This window comes from Rhinatrema bivittatum, chromosome 3 (genome assembly GCF_901001135.1).
Source record: "Rhinatrema bivittatum chromosome 3, aRhiBiv1.1, whole genome shotgun sequence".
Taxonomy (NCBI): Eukaryota; Metazoa; Chordata; class Amphibia; order Gymnophiona; family Rhinatrematidae; genus Rhinatrema; species Rhinatrema bivittatum.
The window spans coordinates 137,234,270-137,254,010 of NC_042617.1; the positions used below are offsets into that span (position 1 = coordinate 137,234,270).

The window sequence follows — 19,741 nt, forward strand, 5'->3', positions numbered from 1 at the left end:
GGGAGGAAGCCCTGAAGCAATCCCAAAGAAATGATAGAGGGGTTCTCCTGGTATTGTGGCTGATATAGCTAGCATAGCGATATGTGACACCAATACAGTTCTTGAAACGCACATGACCCAGAACTTTTCGAACCATGTGGCCCGAATTAGAGAACACATCTCAATGGGAATGCCGCAGAAGCGGGTACTTACCGTCCGACGTGGATCGCCGCAGGACGAGCCGCTGAAGGTTGCTGTCTCCGTCGATCTCCAGAGTCCTCGAGGGGTAGCCCGTGGACGTAAACGTCCTCTCAACTCTGATACCCGGTATGGTGGTACAGGTACAAAGGACGGGCTGGGCGAGAGTGGCATTTCGACTATTGAAAACAGAGGGTCACAATCCCGCACCTAGCACCTATGACGGTGGAGTACGCCGGGAACAGGGGAGCCGATTAACGAGCTCATGATCCCACCCTCGTCGCAGTGGCTCGATGTGTCGTGACGCCAATGCAGAATCCATCGGACCTTGATCAGGTGTTTCTGGATCACCAAGGACTGCCAAAACTGTACGGAACAGTGCTGATGGCAGTGGTGATGTGGCTCTGTCCGAGCATTGTCCAGCCTCGAGAAGGATAGCACCGATGTGCTGGATGGCGTCAGCGGCGGACGATCCCTGTGTTGGTGACGATGGGTGCCACGGTGCTCAGCCCGGTCTTTCCCCAGCGCCGAGATGGAAGCCCTCGCTTTCCTGGATGGCGATTGATGACGGACTGTCAGCACGCCTGCTCTGCTAATACGGGGCTTTAAAAAGAACCCAAAGCGTGGAGCATTGTATGCAGGCGAGGGCATTACGTGGCAGTGTTATGTCTGTATTGACGGTATCGATGGCGGCCGAAGCGGCCTCGAGGGTATCGTCAAAACTGGATATGAAAAAACGTCAATGACTCGGCCAGAGTAATGATGCCAGTGGCAGAGCACTGATAGCATCGGCATAGGTATCTATGGGAACGATGTGGCATCGAATAGTTGAGAAAACATTGTCATTATCGAAAAGAGATACCGGGATCGATGGAGTCGATGACCGCATCGATAGGAACATCGAAGACACTGATGGGAACGACGTGGCTGTCGAGGACATCGATGTATGGGGGCGGGCGCCGACATCCTCGGTGGCAAAGCCACGGGCATCGACAGTATGGCCACGGACATTGATGGTATGGATTGGATCGACTCGGGTAGCAAATGTGTACGTGGAATCAGCGCCACGGATAGAGGTGTCGATGGCACCGACCCGGGCACCGATGGAATCGATGTTGGCAAGGACCCCATGGATGAAAGAGACATTGACATCGATGGAATCCATTTTGGCATTGATGCCAGCCACTGGCACACCGAGTGCACTACAAATGCCAGCCATGGAATTGGCATTGGCATCGATGGCATCCAAGGAAAAGGTATAGGCATGGATGCCCATCGATGGAATCGATCTGGCATGGATACCCATCGATAGAATCGATCTGACATCGATGGCCATCTATGGAAAACACCTGGGCATCGATGTCCCTCGATGGGAACCACCTGGCATCGATGTCCATCGATGGAAACCATCTGGCATCGATGTCCATCGACGGAATGGGTCCTGGCATCGATGTCCATCGATGGAATCGACCTGGCATCGATGCTCACGGATGGAATCGATCTGCCATGGATGCCCATCGATGGAAAGGCTCTGGACCTCGATGGAAAGGCTGTGGACATCGATGGCATCCATAATTTAAGGGATGGCATCGAGGAAAGTGATCCTGGCATCGATGGAAGTGTCCCGGGCAACGGTGGCATCGACCCGAGTATGTGCATCGAGGGCATTCACACGGGTAAGGCAGCACCGATGGAGCCCAAGGAAAAAAAACAGCACGAAGGAGGAAAAAACCTGGCAGCACTGATGAAAACGATGCAGGGAGAATGGCATCAGGGTACCGCGGGGGAAGGGGTACTGATGGCACCTAAAAGTCCAGGGCGGTCTGAGGAGGGGTACCTTCGGTAGCGATGGGCATCGACTGCGCGAGGGTACCGGGGAACAAAGGACCCAAAACTACAGGGGCCCTGGCGGCAACGGAAACCGTTGAAGTCCCTGTCCCACTAGCGCTAATAACCAAGCAGAGTGTCACAGAGGGACATTTGCAGGCTATGTGTAGCTAACTGAAAAATAGGGAGAGGGAAGGCCTCAGTCGGTTAGCAGGCTAGAAGGTGACAGGAACCGAACGAAAAAATAAATCAAAGTACTCACCGAGTGTTGTAAAAACATACGTGGAGGGAGACCCATGCAGGGAAAAGTGTCTTTTGAAGTAAAAAGTTAAGTGTTTCCATGAGGAAAAAAGTTAAAAATTCCTCACAGAGCTCCAACCGCTATGCTTACTGCAGAGCGGAAAAAAGAAGACTGAGGGAGACACCTGTGGCTCGCAGGGATAATTGCAGGCTGAGCATGCTCAGTGCACTCGGTGTGCCAGTGTCAGTCAAAGCTTTGTAGAAACTTTGACAGAAAAGTTTTCCGTACAGGGCTTCATCCTGTGATGTCACCCATTTGTGAGGACTACCATCCTGCTTGTCCTGTGAGAAAAGAGTATACCCATTAAGAAATATTGGTATGTCTCTCTTAGTGTCCTGCTCAGTCCTGGTTGGCTTTATGGCCGGAGACTTCCCCCAACTGTCTGCGAAGCCTTTTGCCGCCAGATTGTACTCGTTGCCATCTTTGAGCCCTGTTGAGAGGGTGTTGTTGAGTTATCTGCTTTGGTATTCCATCTGTCTGGTTCATCATGCCAGCTGCTCGAAGTAGAGATGCTGCTTCTTCCACCCTCTGGACCTTGGTAGACACTCCCTGCTGGCGATCAGTAGTCCGAATGGGAAAAGCCATCTATATTTATAATTATTTTCTCGCAACACCTGTAGGACTTCACGGAATTCTCGTCGTCGGCGGATAGTAATTGGAGATAAATCCTGGAAGATTTCAATTTTCTTGCCGTGCCATTGAAAGTCAGGTGATTTCCTAGCCTGCCGTATAATCTTCTCTTTAAGTGTGTAGTTATGGAAACACACCACAACATCTCTTGGAACATTTCCTTTAGGTTTGGCTAGTGCTCTGTGGGCTCTGTCCAGTAAGATCTGCGGAGAGGGTTCATCCGGAGTTGCATGTGAATCACCAAGAAGAAGGCTGCAGATGTCAATTATTTTTTCACAGTCAGCGTAGGGCTCTCCTTCAGGGATCCCCCTAAACCGCAGGTTCCCTCTCCGAGATCTATTTTCCAAGTCCTCTAGCCACGCTTGGTGTTCATCAACCTTCTGCTGTATAGTTTTAAGCTCCTGCTGCGTCTCAGTTACAGCCTGTTCTTGCTCTCCCACCTGGGTCTCTAAAATATCCACCCGTGCTCCCAGGTCTGCATACTCTTGCCGCATGTCAGCCGCTGAAGTTTGTATCTCCTCTCTGAGGGTGCCCATCCCCGCCTTGATTTCGCTGAACCAATTTTGAAAATCAGCTTTGGATAATGCCGAATCAATTGCGGCTCCTGGTGATTTTACCCACATCTGTACCCCTGGAGAATCAGGCCCCTGCTCTACTGCTGCCTCGTGGTCTATGAGGCCTGCCCGAAACTCTTCCGGGGCGGCAGTAAACAAAAATTGTTTGAGGTCGACGGGTTTTTTGCGTACCGACATGACTGCAAGGTTCCTGCACTCAATCACTCAGTTGGGAGCCCGATTCGAGCGGCTTAGCTGCTATTTTTGGTGTTTTTCCCTCGGTGAGGATCAGAGCTCGGGCTTCACGCTGCCATCAGCTCGGTGACGTCACTTCCTCTCCAGTTTCCTGTTTTTATGACTTTCTACACATTTTGATTTCTCAAAAACTAAGGCAACAAATCCCAGAAGGCAACAAATCCCAGAGGTGACTAACAAAATTAATGTTATGATTTGTGGCTTGCAGGACTCACCCCAACGCTGCTTGAGGACTCCCGCAGCTGGGACGCCGCTTCAAACAACTACAGCTGCTCTGCACAACTCAAGACCCCGTCATGACACCACACTCCATGGCCTCCCATAGGCATGTACGTGCTCAACGCTCATTCTCTTGAAGGGCCCAGGGCGAGAAAGCAGCCCCGGCACCCTTTGATGACATCACTAATTCTCCTCCATAAAAGGCTCCTTAATGACTGACTAGAACTTTTGATCTCACAGCGACAGGGGGGTGGGGAGGGTTAAATATGGGAGTTACTGAACTCTGAGAGTCGAATTACAATTTGAGATTTGTTAAATGTTTTACATATCTGTTTATCATGATGGTTTGCTTGGTTGTATGAAGATATGCATTTGGCTACAGTTAGCTATAATGTGTAAATCTCTCTACTGATTGGATTTGGCTACGGGTATATATTCAACTATGCTATTGTTTATAATGATAACTTTACTCCTAATAAACAGTCAAATGCAAAAAAAAAAAAAAAAAAGGCTCCTTCAACGGAGCATCAGATGCCTCAGCAACAAGTCTCCTGCCTAGAAACAGTGGGGTAGATTTTATAATTCTGCACGCGCATGTACTTTTGTTTGCGCACCAGGCGCGTAGCTGCGCGTATCTTATAAAATCCGGAGTTGGCGCGCAAGGGGGTGCACATTTGTGCAACTTGCACGCGCCGAGCCCTGCGCGTGCTGCCCATTCCCTCCGCCTCCCCCCACCTTCCCCTACCTAACCCACCCCCCTGGCCCTATCTAACCCCCCCCACCTCTGTCGCAGAAGTTACGCCTGCTTGAAGCAGGCATAACTTTGCGCGCGCCGGGCCAGCTGCCGCGCGCCGTGTTCTGGTCCGGGGGCTGGTCCGGAGGCCGTGGCCATGCCCCCGGAACACCCCCAGGCCGAAACCTCGCCCACGGCACCGCCCCCGGATGACGCGCCGACCACGTCACGCCCTCGACATGCCCACCGGTGACGTGCCGACTGCATCACGCCTCCCGACACGCCCACCCCAAGAAAGCCCCGGGACTTACGCTCGTCCCGGGGCTTTGTGCGCGCCGGAAGCCTATGCAATATAGGCTCGGTGCACGCAGGGGGGTTTTAAAAGGGTTACGCGCGTACCTTATGGGGTAGATTTTCAAAGGGGTACACGCGTACCCCCGAAAACCTACCCCAAACCCCCCCTGCGCATGCCTCGGGACGCGCGTAAGTCCCGGGGCTTGCAAAAAGGGGCAGTCGTGGGCGTGGCAGGGGGCGCGGTTAGGGATCGGGGGCATGTCTGGGGCGGGTGGGCGGTCCGGGGTTGTGGCCGAGTGCCCCGACACAGTGGCCTGTGTTGGGGCCTGCCACGCCGGCGCGCATAAGTTACTACTGCCCGGAGGCAGTAGTAACTTCTCCGATAAAGGTAGGGGGGGGGTTTAGATAGGGCTGGGGGGTGGGTTAGGTAGGGGAAGGGAAGGGAAGGTACGGGGGGGTAGAAAGAAAGTTCCCTCCGAGGCCGCTCCGATTTCGGAGCGGCCTTGGAGGGAACGGGCAGCACGCGCAGGGCTCGGCGCGCACAAGTTGCACAAATGTGCACCCCCTTGCGCGCGCCGACTCCGGATTTTATAAGATACGCGCGGCTACGCACGTATCTTATAAAATCCAGCGTACTTTTGTTCGCACCTGGTGCACGAACAAAAGTACGCACGCGCGTATGTTTTTAAAATCTACCTCTATGCGCGTAACCCTTTTAAAATCCAGCCCACTATGTATTGTCCTACGTTCCTGATTGTTCCTGCCTCATCCAGTCTTGCCTTTTCCAGCCTTGTTTTGTCTAATCTTGACTTGCCCAATCCATCTTGTTCATTGTCTCATGTGTCTTTATTATTCTCGGCCTGACTTTCTGATTCTGAGCTCTTACTTTGACCTGACTACGAGTACCTAATGCTTGGATCTGACCAAGAGTACCTGCCACCTGGACCTGACTTCTTGATTGCGGCCTGCCCCGAACCTTGGTTTGTTCCAGTACCTCCAGCTTGCTGCCTGTCCTGACCCTGGCGTGCTCTTTTACTCTTATTCTCTCTACTGCCCTAGTGATCCATATAAGCAATGCCAGCCACCAGAACCCAATGGCTCAACCTGGAGGGGAAGCGGCTGGTATGGGTGAAGCTCCAGTCTATCCCGTTACAGGGTACATTTGCCAGCTGTCAGCATAGGCTTGTAGGTTCACCTATAAGACTGCATCAGCTATGCCACAGCATAAAGGGCTCACTCCTATGCTACTCATCACACTGGAGATGCTGACAATTTTTATGACAACAAATATAAAACTGAGAAGAAAGCATAAAAATAAATTTGATTTTGAAATAAAAGTTAATGTAATAAGCTCTTCACAGAACGTCAAAAGAAAAGGAACTGACATGGAGCAAATTAATGACAGTTGGTTGACAGGCAGCATTCTACATTCTATAGCTCTGAGCTTTGGCAATTTCTTGGGGTAGCACTCAACAAGACATTGATCCATCAATATGAATCCATGGAAAATACTTACCTCTGGAGAAAAAAGCACCACTTACATTTTCATTGTTGGTATTCCTCCTTCATTTAAACAAATATCATGTGATATTTAAAATTTTTACCTAAGAGCCTCCGTCAATAATTCCATCTCCTTTTGTTCCAGATTAGCTACCATATCACTACCATTCGTCAAACAGTCAGGAAGTACACCTGTGAAAAAGAAAAAAAAAATTTGCTCTGAGAAACAGTGCTTGTTAAAACAAAAGAATCCCCCAAACATTAAATCCCAATATTTCTGTACATATTTCATTCTTTTTTTTCCAAATTTGTATACCACATTATCTCACAATTTTAGGCGGTTCATAAAGAAATATACATAATAAACAATAGATAAAATACAGCAATAAGAAAACAAGACTAAGCATATAAACTTTCTCATAGTAATTCTTCAAAAGCCACTTTAAAGACATGTGCTTTAAGATGTTTTCTGAATGTTTTAACACCTATCTCCTGAAGTAAAAAAAGTGGTAGTCGGGTCCCCAGAATGGGACCTGCAACTGTCAAAACCCTCTCCCAAGCAGCAACAAGCCTGATGGTCTTATGACTCGGTATTTCCGATAAACAGAGAACAGCAGAATGTAAGCTTCTTGATGGACAATGCATTTTTAATAGAAAGCTAATACATGTTGGCGCTTCTGAGCTGAGAACTATGTGATTCATCCATAAAACTTTAAACTGAATCTTCCATTCGACAGGAAGCCAATGGAGAGAAAACTGAATTGGGTGATATGATCAAATTTAGGAGTGCCAGTAAGGATCCTGGCAGCCAAATTTTGAACCACTTGGAGAGATTTAAGAGTGGATTTTGGTATTCCTAAAAAGACAGAATTATAATAATCGAGTTTAGATATGACCAAAGATTGTATGGCTGTCCAGCAATCACTCATGTCAAGATAAGGTTTCAATTTTCATAAAACCCAGGGATGGTAACTTTCAAATTAGCATACTGGCGCACGCTCAGAGACGCGGCAATTTTATAACATGTGCGCACAAAAGTGTGCATTTTATAAAATAGCCTAGGAGTGTACATCTGTTCACCTAATTTTAAGCTTGAGCACCCAGTAGTATAAGTCTGCTTACAGAAGTGCAACTGCCTGTATTTTATAACAGATGCGCATCCAGCCGAGGACTGGTTTCACCAGTTTGTCCACTAGTTTGCTCAGTGTTCTGCTAGGTCTGTCCAATCCCCTGGCTCTTTAGTCTGCACTCCTCTCAGTTATCCCAGATCCCTCAAACCCTTCACAGATGCCTGTAACTTTTTTTTTTTAAACTTACACCTCCTCCATAGCAGAAGTAAATTACGCAGCACCGGACCTGGGCGCACATCCAGGCAGGTAGAGACTTGCATGTAAGTCTCTTGACCCCGCCTAGGGATGCCCACGCACCACCCATAACACGCCCCTTTTTTGGATGATACAAGATATTCATGCATCGACACCTGAGTGCACATCTGCCACCTTATAAAATTGGGTGGACATGCACAAGTGCCCGATGCGCACCCATCTCCCAATTTCAGCATATCCAGCTTTTTAAAATTCATCTTATAATTTCCAAAAGATCTTTGCACAATGGATTTCACATGAGGTATGAAGGAGAGCTCTGAGTCTATAACCACGCCCAAATTTCTTACTTCATTTACAATTGGAATGGTGACATTTTCAAAATTGAAGTGAGATCGCGGCCCTGCTAAATCTGATTATCTCAGTTTTTGATAAATTCAGAGATTACTGATTACTATTCAACCAAGCCTTAATAGAAGTGAGATAAATCCATAATATCTCAGGCTTGGTAGTGTGTCCGTCAGTGTTCGTGCATGTTCCGCAGCCCGCCGATAGATGGCGCTATAATATATCGGGCTTGGTAGTGTGTCCATCAGTGCTCACGCATGTTCCGCAGCCCGCCGATATATGGTGCTATAATATATCGGGCTTGGTAGTGTGTCCGTCAGTGCTCGCACATGTTCCCCAGCCCGCCAATAGATAGTGCAGGTGGCTCCCTGGCCGCCTTGGAGGCTCAAACATGCCGTACAGCGGACATGTGACAACACGAGCTACAACAGGTAAGAAGGACAGCGGCCATCGCGGGACTGGCAGAATATAGCAGAGGAGACCCTGGCATGCTGCGAACAGAGCGCGTCCCGCGGCACACGCTCCGTTCGCGGCGAGGATGAAGGCCCGGTGCACCGTTCGCGGCGAAAAGGGAAGGCCCCCGTGTGCCGCGATCAGGACGCCCAGGCCTTCATCTTCGTCGCAAATGGAGCATGTGCTGCGGGACGCGCTCCGTTCGCGGCATGCTGGGGTCTCTGCTGCTATTTTCTGCTCACGGCGAAAATGGAAGGCCCCCGTGTGCCGCGAATGGTGCGCTGGGCCTTCATCTTCGCCGTGAACGGCGCGCCAGGCCTTCATCTTCGCCGCAAACGGCGCAGGTCCCGCAGCATGCCGTTGAGAGAGAATGTGTGGAGGGGAGGGTGAGAGAGAGCAGGAGGGGGTGAGAGAGAGGATGGGGGGGGGGGGGATGCCGGTGAGAGAGAATGTGTGTGAGAGAAGGGGGGTGATAGAGAGCATGGTTGGTGAGGGGGGGGTGGGGAGGGTGAGAGAGAGCATGGGAGGTAAGAGAAGGTGGGTGGGGGATGCTTGAGTATGGATTTCAGAGAGAGGGACCCTATATGAGGGGAGGGGGATGCTGGTGAGAGAGAATGTGTGTGTGAGAGAGGAGAGGGGATGTGGGGGAGTGTGAGAGACAGCTTGGTTGGTAAGAGGGGGAATGCACGGGATGCTTGAGTGTGGGTTTCAGAGAGGGAGCCTATATGAGGGGATGTGTGTGTGTGTGCCAGAGAGTGAGGGTGCCTGTATGAGGGTGTGTGTGTATGTGGAAGGGACACTCTTACAGTGAATTTCTAGGGAAATTTTGCTCAAAACAAGAGCAGATGTGCCAATAAAAAGGCTCGCCGCTTGGGCGTAGAACGGGTACAGTTGCTAGTGAAAATATAGCCAAGAGTAATCTTAACATCAGATGGAATAGTAAAAAACATAGAAATATCTGCATAAAGGTGATAATATAAACCCAGACCAGAGAGAAAACAACATATTGGTTGCAAATAAATGTTAAATAAAACGGCCGACAGGGAGGAAGTCCTGAGGAACACCTGTCTTTAATGCATGCCACTTTGAGGTTTTAGATCTATATCTTGCTTTTTGATTTCTGTGGTTTGATTCAAACCATGCCAAAACTTTTCCCAATAAACCTATCTGCTCTAACCTAGCAAGCATGAGAGAATGATATAAGGCAAAGGTGGACCAAATCCATCCTGTCACCATCTTTCTTCTGGCTTTCCTAAAATGTATATTATGTACAGCCTACGTAACTAATATTCAATGACGCTATAGTGAGAAAGCGACCACGATCGTGAAGCAATGAGTGACATGCTGGCAGGGGTCCCACCCCCCCACCAGCAAGAAGGTGGCCAGGACCACGGCACGAGTGAGGCACTGGAGGAGGTCCCATCTTCCTGCCAGTAAGACGAGATCCTGCATAGCGGTGGCCCTGAAATTTACCCAGTCAGCAGGAAGATGACGAAATCAAGCTGGCAGGAAGGGCGAGCTGTCACACGGTGGGTTGGGAAAAGGAAGGATATGAATAAGGTAAGGAAATGGGATGAGAGGGTTAGTGACTAATGGGAGGGAGAGGGTGTGTGACAGAGGGAAGGAAAGGGATTGAGTGGGGGAGAGTGACTAAAACTGAAGAGAGAGAGTGGGAAGGAGCAAAAGTGACTGAAAGGGAAGTGAGTGAATGGGAAGAAGGGAGAGTGACTAAAAAGGGGGCAAGTAAGTGAGAGAGACGGGGTGAGTGTCACGAGGAGGGAAAGTGACTGAAAGGGAAGAGAGAGATTAGGTGCCTGCTTGTGTGTGTGTGCCTATGAAAGAAAGAGAAAGATTGGGAGCTTGCTTGTGTGTGTGCCTGTGGGACAGAGTTTGGGGGCTTGTTTGTGTGTGTGCCTGTGAAAGAGAGAGAGAGATTGGGAGCCTGCTTGTGTGCACGACTGTGAAAGAGCGGAGAGACTGGGAGCCTGCTTGTGTGTGTGCCTGTGAAAGAGCAAGTCTACAATCTCAGGGTGACTGGAAATGAAAAGTTTCCAGGTATTTGGGGGGGGGGAGAGAATTTGTTTTGAGCCTTATTAGTTTTAATTATTGGGTGTTTGATGTTAGCTGTTTTGAAATATTTGATTGATTTTTTGGAAATGTTTAAAAACTTTTATCCTTTTTCTTTTTAATTATTACGTGGTTTTGAAATATGTTTTTTACTAGTATGGTTTCCCTACTGTTAAGATTGATTTAGATTTTTTGACTTTATTTTATGAGGTATGGTAATATTTCTATTTTTTTATTTATTGCACTGTATATGAGTAAGGATTTAAGTGCTTTCCAGTCCAGTTTTTTGTCTGCACCTATTTATAGTTAAGGCCTGCACTTGTGACTGAGGTGAGGTGATCTAACAGCTGGGAAAATGCCTTCTACCTGTTGGGTTAAAGGTTTTTCTGATTTTGGTAGAGGCTGGGGATCCTTGATTGAAGGGGCTCCTTGGGTGCTAAAAATGATGGTGCATAAGCCTGCAGCAAGTGGTGGAGATTTCATTGCTGTGTCAAGGACCCACCACATCCTGCCACACCCTCCAGGCCTTGTTGCACTCAATAACTTGTAATGTGGCCTCAGCACAAAAACGTTTGCACACCCCTGATCTAAGGTGTCAAACATTGCCGAGATATGAAGAAGGATCATAAAGTTAGTGCCAACATCAAAACATCGGCAAATGATATCCAAGCTCGATCGTATGAGGTATTCAGTATTATGTTTAGGCCTGAAGTCAAATATGAATTGGTCAAGAACCCCATTCATGTGTACATGTTCTTGTAGCTGGTCAAGAACAAAAACCTCTATTCTTAAAAGCAATTTATGAACTACTCAACTAATTTGTTAGTAACTGTTCTATATGAGGTTAGGACTTTTCAGCTTGGAGAAGAGACGACTGAGGGGGGTTATGATAGAGGTGTTTAAAATCATGAGAGGTCTAGAACGGGTAGATGTGAATCGGTTATTTACTCTTTCGGATAGTAGAAAGACTAGGGGGCACTCCATGAAGTTAGCATGGGGCACATTTAAAACTAATCGGAGAAAGTTCTTTTTTACTCAACGCACAATTAAACTCTGGAATTTGTTGCCAGAGGATGTGGTTAGTGCAGTTAGTATCGCTGTGTTTAAAAAAGGATTGGATAAGTTCTTGGAGGAGAAGTCCATTACCTGCTATTAAGTTCACTTAGGGGCGGATTTTCAAAGGCCCACTCGCGTAAATCCTTCCGGATTTTGCATAGGCTGCTGGCGCGCGTAAAGCCCCGGGACGCGCGTAAGTCCCGGGGCTTCCTGTCGGGGGCATGTCGGGATGACGCGGCTTTTAGGGGGCGGGACGCGGCGTTTCTGGGGCGGCGACGTGGGCGTGGTTTCGGCCCGGTGGCGTTCCGGGGGCGTGGCCGCGGCCTCTGGAACAGCCCCCAGGAACGGACCACGGAGCGGGGCAGCCGGCCGACGCACGCAAAGTTACGCCTGCTTTCAGCAGGCGTAACTTTGCCGACAAAGGTAAGGGGGGGGTTTAGATAGGGCTGGGGGGGTTTAGATAGGGCTGGGGGGGTGGGTTAGGTAGGGGAAGGGAGGGGAAGGTGGGGGGAGGGCGAAAGAAAGTTCCCTCCGAGGCCGCTCCGATTTCGGAGCGGCCTCGGAGGGAACAGGCAGCACGCGCTGGGCTCGGCGCGCGCAGGTTGCACAAATGTGCACCCCCTTGTGCGCGCCGACCCCGGATTTTATAAGATACGCGCGGCTACGTGCGTATCTTATAAAATCCAGCGTACTTTTGTTCGCGCCTGCTGCGCGAACAAAAGTACGCGCTTGCGCAAGTTTTTAAAATCTTCCCCTTAGAGAATAGCCACTGCCATTAGCAATGGTAACATGGAATAGACTTAGTTTTTGGGTACTTGCCAGGTTCTTATGGCCTGGATTGGCCACTGTTGGAAACAGGATGCTGGGCTTGATGGACCCTTGGCTGACCCAGTATGGCATTTTCTTATGTTCTTAGGAGGCATTCTATAGCCTACTTGACCCTGTAAATCATTACTATTATAAGAGTCAATTTACACTAATAAATCAAAAGAAATATACAGCAATAAGTCAATAGGGTAAGATGTATCAAAAATATTAGACAGAAAACAAAAAAAAAGGGAAACCAGGTGAAAAAAACTAATCAATACACTAGGAAAAAAATCATTATAAATTTTTTTCAAAAAACAGATCTAAATAGGAGGACAATTTTCAAAGCCATTTATCTACATAAATATTTACTCGGGTAAACGTGCATGAATGAAAACTGTCCTCTATCTAGCAAAATGAATGCAGGACTTCCATAGCATGCATTATTTTAACCAGCTTAAAAAAAGGTGTTTCTAACAGTGGTTAATGCATGGGAGGAAGCCACCACATATTTCATTTTCAAATGTATATGTGCTATTTTCCCGCCAATCAGCCAACTACATAAATAACAGGTGCAAAGTACACGAGCATGTTTAATGTACACACTTTGCACCTACATTAGCAATAGAAAATTGCTTTATGTACATAAAAATAAAATAGTTCTAACATTTTCTAATTTTCGATACTAGAGTTTAAGAATTTTGGTTCTTTTATGACTTTATGTTGCAATTAAGACAGCTTTTACAACTCTAAGAAAATAGCTACAAATTTTAAATGAATGAACATTATAGAAAATATATACATTATAAAATGTCAAATAAAGTATACATAGTTAACACAGCAAATGATGGCAGATAAAGACCCAAATAGTTAATCTGGTCTGCCCACCAACTTGTTTAGGGCAGGGGTGAGCAAGCTTTTGAGCAGCAGCCCTCCCTTCCATTCATGAACTTGGTTTGGGCCCCCCAAAATGGGATAGTGTGTGGGTGTCTGTGTATGGAGAAATTTAAACTTACCTGATAACTTCATTTCATTTACTTCTGCTACACCAGTCCAGAACAATTAGGTTTAGTCCCTCACCTAGTTGTTCGAGGCAGAGAACATTCTTTTTTTTTTAATCTTATGACATCACTACTACATACGTGTGGTGCAGTGACAGTTAAAGTCAGTATTTTTATGACAAAGCAGATTTTAAAACATAACAAAATACTAACATTTTTTTTTATATAGATGAAGGTCCTCTTTAAAATTGTTACGTTAAGATTTTATAATTTACATTTTTTTTCTTTTTTTAATCTTCTCATTTACTAGAAAATCTCTATATTCTTTTATGATTTAACTTCCCAGGTGCGTTTCTGGAGTGGTGTAGGAGAAATAAAGGAATGAATATTATGAGGTAAGTCTAAATATCTCCTTCCTTTGCTTTCTGCTACACAAGTCCACAACAATTCAGAAATATCAAAGCCCAATTATTCTTGCTGAGAAGATAATAAACCTGAATTTAGACCGCTTGTTTATAAGCAGTTTTCTTTTCTTTGAAAACATCCCATCTGTAATGTTTTGATAAGAATGTAATGTGGACCATGTGGGCACTTTACAAATCTTTTTCAGATAATCCTTCTTATGACCAAGAGGAAGACTGATCTCTAGCTGAATGGGCTCTGATTTCTGATAGAGCCTGATTTCCTTTTAACATATGTGCTGTTCTTGTCAACTCCTTTGTCCAATTTGCTATGATTGATTTGGTTGTCACCTAAACTTTTTATATTCTTCCAAAATAAATGAATAATTTATCTGATTTTCTGGAAAAAAAATCTGAGACCTTTGATTACTTCTAAGTAAAAGCAAAGATCAATTCTGGTTAAGTTGAATAAAATGGATTGAGTGAATTTGCAGATTAAATTAAAAAGTATTGTTAATGTTTTTGACACTAGAATAATTAACTGTTCTTAAGATAAGAACTTTAATCATCGCCCTATTAATAGAACAAAAAAAACACTGTTAATGAAGTCTTTATGAACAAATTTAGCATCTCCTAATATTCCCTCCTTAATGTCTGCAATAGAAAGATCTATTGAATAAATAGTGGGAGTTTTTCTTTTTTTAAATAATTTCCCATTTGAGACTTTAAATCTCCTAGGTGGTTACATAAATATCATGCTAAATGTTCTTTACTGCAGGAGTGCTGTGTCTGTGGATCCTTGGGCTGAGGTGAAATTAGCTCTGCCTGCAGGGAGGAGCCCTAACTTAAAAGCTCAGTCCCCTGGGCAGATGTCTGAAAAACAGGTCCAGTTCCTTAGTTCCTGTGCATCTTGCTGCTCCTGTTTCCAACTCCTCAATCGAGAACCATTGTGGTTCCTGACTGTCCTTCCCTCTGCCATTGGCCCTGATCCTTGCTTGTCTCCTGCTTCAGAATGGACCTTGCTTGTCTTCCACTTTGCCTCGTGATTCTCTTTCAGTGCCTTGGCTCTGTCAGTCAGCGGTTTCTGGATCCACTTGCCCAAGACTGACAGTTTGCTCAGGCTATGGACCCTGCTGATGTTCTCCTGGAGTTTCAGTGGGACCTCTCACAGATAAACCCAAAAAATCCAAAAAATTAAAGATCATATTGTTGGGAGTCCTGTAAAACCTGTCTTTCTGACTAAATAAATTTCAGTCATCCCTAGCAGCTGCAATGTCACCTCTATCGTTGCCACAATCAGTCGCTGCCATTCTCAGATTACTCTGTCACTGTGTCTACCTCTGCCACCCAGGTATGACGGAAATCCTAAAACCTACAGAGGCTTCATCAATCGGTGGCTGATTCATTTCGATCTCCAGTTGGCCAACGTTGCATCTGAATGAGGTTAAGTGGCCTTTATAATGTCTCTAGCATGGGCTTCCCCCTTATGGGGGAGAGAGTTGGCCCCAGTCCCAAGTATTCCTGTCCCACTTCAGGAAGCTCTTTGATGAGTCCGCTCAATCAACTGTCATGGTATGTGAGCCCTTGCACTGTGGTTAAGTTAGTGCTGTCTAACTGGTGACCCAGCCGGGGTAGGGCTTCCACCAACAGCAGGCAGACTCACAGGGACCAGGTCTGACCCTCACCTTTACCAGCCCCTTCCTCCACAGGTTGAGCTCTTAGATTCGAGGGCCATTAGGACTTAGGTGAAAGTCCCATAGATAACAGACAGGGCCAAGGAGCAGGCTAAGGTCAGGGCAGATGTCACACATGCACGGTTGAGATTCAGGCACTGGTCAGGACAGGCAGAGATCAAGCATAGTCAGAAACAGGCTGGGGTCAGAACCAAGAATTAGTCAGAGGATGGAACAAGAGAGTTTGTGCTCAATCTGAAGGAAGAAAAGCTCTCTTCTGCTGAGAATCTATCCATGCCCTGATGAATCTGATTTTCTGTTGATTTCTCAAAATTCACTAGGAAGATGAGTGAATGTAGGAAATATATTGATTTTTCACAAGCCAATCATCCAAGTTTAGGAAGACCTGAATGCCCTGGCAGGGTAGATGCGCTATTACAGCTAAGCATTTTTGTGAAGACCCTTGGAATAGATGAGATGCCGAAAGGGAGTACTTTGTATTGATAATGAAAATCCACCACAATTGCCAATAGAAGAGATGGATGGAAATGTGAGCATAAGCAATTTTTAGATCCAGAGCGCACATCCATTTCCCCTTCTAAATGACGGGGAGAATTGTATAGAGGGAGTTCATTTTGAATTTCTCCAATCCAGTATTGGTCTCAGTCCCCCAGATTTCTTGGGAATGAGAGAGTAGAACTCCTGGCTGTGGAGATGGGGAGGAAATGGTTCTATCACCCTGCTGGTCAAAGAGAGAATCCCTTGCTTGCGGAGTTGCATCAAGTGAGATGGATCTGGAATGAAGGCTGAGTGATGAGGAAGCATGGGAAGCTGGGAGAAACAGAAGTGGTATCCAGGCTCAACAATCTTGAGAACGAGGCATTCTCTGATGACCTTGCGACACTCTTTTACATAGTTTATTTATTTATTTTTATTTATTTATAGGTTTATATATACTGCAGTATGGTCAGAGGACTGACCATCAAAGTGGTTTACAATGTAACATACATAATAAAACAAAGTACATCACAATCAATACGTTAAAAACATCAGTTTAAATTATCACATAAAAACGTGTTAGATTAAAATGTTATCTTTAAGAATGTGTGTCTTAAAGATCTTAAGGGCTGTTAACTTATTTTGTATGATATGGTAAAAAAGTATGCCTGCCAGATAAGTTGCTCAGAGATGCATGGAATGCTCTAGAGCCCAGGCCCAAATCTGTACTGCTTATTGACAGAGCAGATAAGAGCCCGTGCCTCCCTGTTTGTTTATGTACCACATTGCTACTGTGTTGTCTGTTAGTATCAGCAGTCTTGTTTGAGAGGCAGTCTTTGAAGGCATAAAGGGCATAATGTATCGCTCGAAGTTCCAAGAAGTTTATCTGACACTTCATTTTGAGCGTAGTCCACGTACCTTGTGTTTGAAGGTTGTTGACATGAGCTCCCCAAACCCAAGTTGGAGGCATCCGTGGTCAAGATGACTTGTGGAGTTGACTGCTGGAATGGTAGACCAGCTTTCAAGGCAGTTTGGTTTGTCCACCAGTGGAGCGAAAGTCATAATTGGTGGGTGACTTGAACTGTGTATGACAGTGGTTGGAAAGCTTGGAACCATTGAGATTTCAAAGTCCACTGAGTTCTTCACATGGCTAGTTTCGCCATAGGGGTAGCATGTACTGTAGAGGCCATGTGTCCTAGTGGCACTAGAAGTTGATGGGCAGAGGCCAACTGGCAGTGGGTTATAGAGTTCGCCAAGCATGCTAGATTGTTGGCACGGCCGTTTGGAAGAAAAGCTTTTACCACTGTGGTGTCGAGGTCTGCTCTGATGAACGTGAGGAGCTGAGGAGGCTCGATGTGGGATTTTTGATAGTTGATTAGAAATCCCAGGGAGTGTAATAGTCTTATTGTGCTTTTTAAGGCAGACAGAGCACCCTGCCTGATGGACTCCTGATTAGCCAATCATCCAGGTAGGGAAAAACATGAAAGCTGTTTTTTCTTAGATGTGCCGCAGCCACTGCTAGACATTTTGTGAATACTCAAAGTGCAGAGGCGAGTCCGAATGGTAGCACCCGATACTGGTAATGATGTTTTCCCATGACAAATCGTAAGTACTTGGGATGTTGTGTGGAAATGGGTATGTTCCCAGGGATACCATCCGGAACTTTTCCTTTTGAAGAAATTTGTTGAGATTGTGGAGGTCTAGGATGGGGCGAAGGCCGCCTGTTTTCTTTGGAATTAGGAAATAGTGAGAATAGAACCCTTTGCCTTGTTGAAACCGGGGAACAGGTTCGATAGCCCTGGTAGTCAGCAGGGTTGAGAGTTCTAGTTGAAACTGAGATATGATGACAGTGCATGTCCAAAGTGGGATGGTGGAGAATATGGGGTATTGTGGTGAATTTGAGATGGTATTCCCGATTCAGTATGGCTAATACCCATTGATCTTTGGTGATGAGACTCCATTGGTTTTTGAAAAGATGGAGTCGACCTCCTACAGGTAGGTGGGGCATGGGATTGATGGAGAGGCTTCTGTTCTCTTGCTGTTCTTCAAAAACCAGATGCTGGTCCGGTTTGCGGAGGTGGCTGGGTTTTTGCCTGCTTTGGTAGGCGTGGACGTCCTCTTTGTGGTGGGAAGTAGGGGCGGGCCGAAGAAGCAGGTGGATAGTACCTTCTAGGCCTATAGAAGGGCCTCCTGGTGTCCCTTCTGGTGGGTTTGTGCACTGAGGACGGCTGATCCGATGGCAATCTGGAGAGCTAACGGAGTGTCTCGTGGTGATCTTTTAGTTGAGAGACAGTGTCCTGAATCTTTTCTCTGAAGAGATTGTCTCCAGTACATGGGAGATCTGCCAGTCTCTCTTGAACTTCTAACCTGAGGTCTGAGGCTTTGAGCCAAGCCCACCTCCGTACACTGATTCCAGCGGCTGACAGACGGGCTGATGTTTCAAAAGAGTCATAGGTGGCCCGTACTTCATGCTTGCCGGACTCGAGGCCTTTGGCAATCAGAGTGTTTAGTGACAGCTGCTGTTATTGAGGGAGGTTATCAGCAATATCTTGAACTTGTTCCAACAAGTTTCTTTGATATTGCATCATATATAGCTGGTATGCCACAATCCTGGACACCAGCATGAAAAACCTTTCTTCCCAAGCCATCTAAGAACTTCTGTTCTTTTCCTGGTGGAGCAGAAGAGTGTGGTTTTTGCTTTCTAGCCTTTTTCTGAGCCAATTCAATGACCACTGAATGGTGTGGCAATTGTGGCTTCTGGAAACCTGGGGTATGTTGGACCAGGTATATCGCATCTGTTCTTCTGTTTACAGCTGGTACAGAGCAAGGATGCTCCCATAATCGATGCTGAAGTTCCAGAAGCACTTCATGAATGGGTATCGCCATCACCTCCTTTGGTACATCTACAAATTGTAACACTTCAAGAGTCTTGTGTCTTGTATCCTCTTCAGTAAGTAATTCAAAGGGAATTGTATCTGCCATTTCCTTTATAAAGTTTGCAAAGGACAGGTCCTCAGGAGGGGACTTCCTCTTCTCTTTTGGTGGAGAAGGTTCTGATTCTAGATCTTCGGTATCAGTGTCAGTGTCTACATCCTCCCAAGGAGGCTGAAAATGTGATCCAGAGGGATCCAAATTGTCTTTTGGAAGAGGATGTTTTGTTTTAGAAGGAGACTTCGATGGTTGTCTTGGAATCTGACTTGGCATCGAAGGAGGCAGAAAAGGCATCGATGGAGAATAGAAAGGCATTGATGGTAATCGATGGCTGGCATCGCCCGAGGGACCAGGCCATGGAGGCATCGATAGACCCGGGAGTGGCATCGAAGGTAATGAAGGTGAACGGGGTTTCTGAAGACCCGATGGCCCTGGTAAGGGATCCGAGTCCCTTCCCTCGTCTTCCGATGAGCCTGGAAAAGGAATTGAAGGAATCATCGGTGGATGTTTAGGCATCAATGGTTGCATTGGGGGATCCATTGATGGAATCGGTATTGGTGCTGGGAAGGCACCAATTAAGGCATTGATTCTATTTAGAAGAGTTTGAAAAATCAACGGTTCTGGCGTCGGTGTCGGCGATTGTACCGGTGATGGCATTGAGGGAGGCTGAAATTTTTGAAAAGCCTCGATGATT

The 19,741-nt window shown here is 46.6% G+C and overlaps 1 protein-coding gene across 3 annotated transcripts in view; it reads right to left on the bottom strand.

Annotated features, from left to right (window-relative positions):
* CFAP36 (cilia and flagella associated protein 36) overlaps positions 1-19,741 on the bottom strand; it is a 354,349-nt gene that overhangs the window by 136,589 nt on the left and 198,019 nt on the right. For all 3 annotated transcript variants that reach the window (XM_029593752.1, XM_029593751.1, XM_029593753.1), the window contains exon 5: positions 6,595-6,682. In XM_029593752.1, the coding sequence (XP_029449612.1) occupies positions 6,595-6,682 (88 nt within the window). The remainder of the gene's footprint in view (positions 1-6,594; positions 6,683-19,741) is intronic.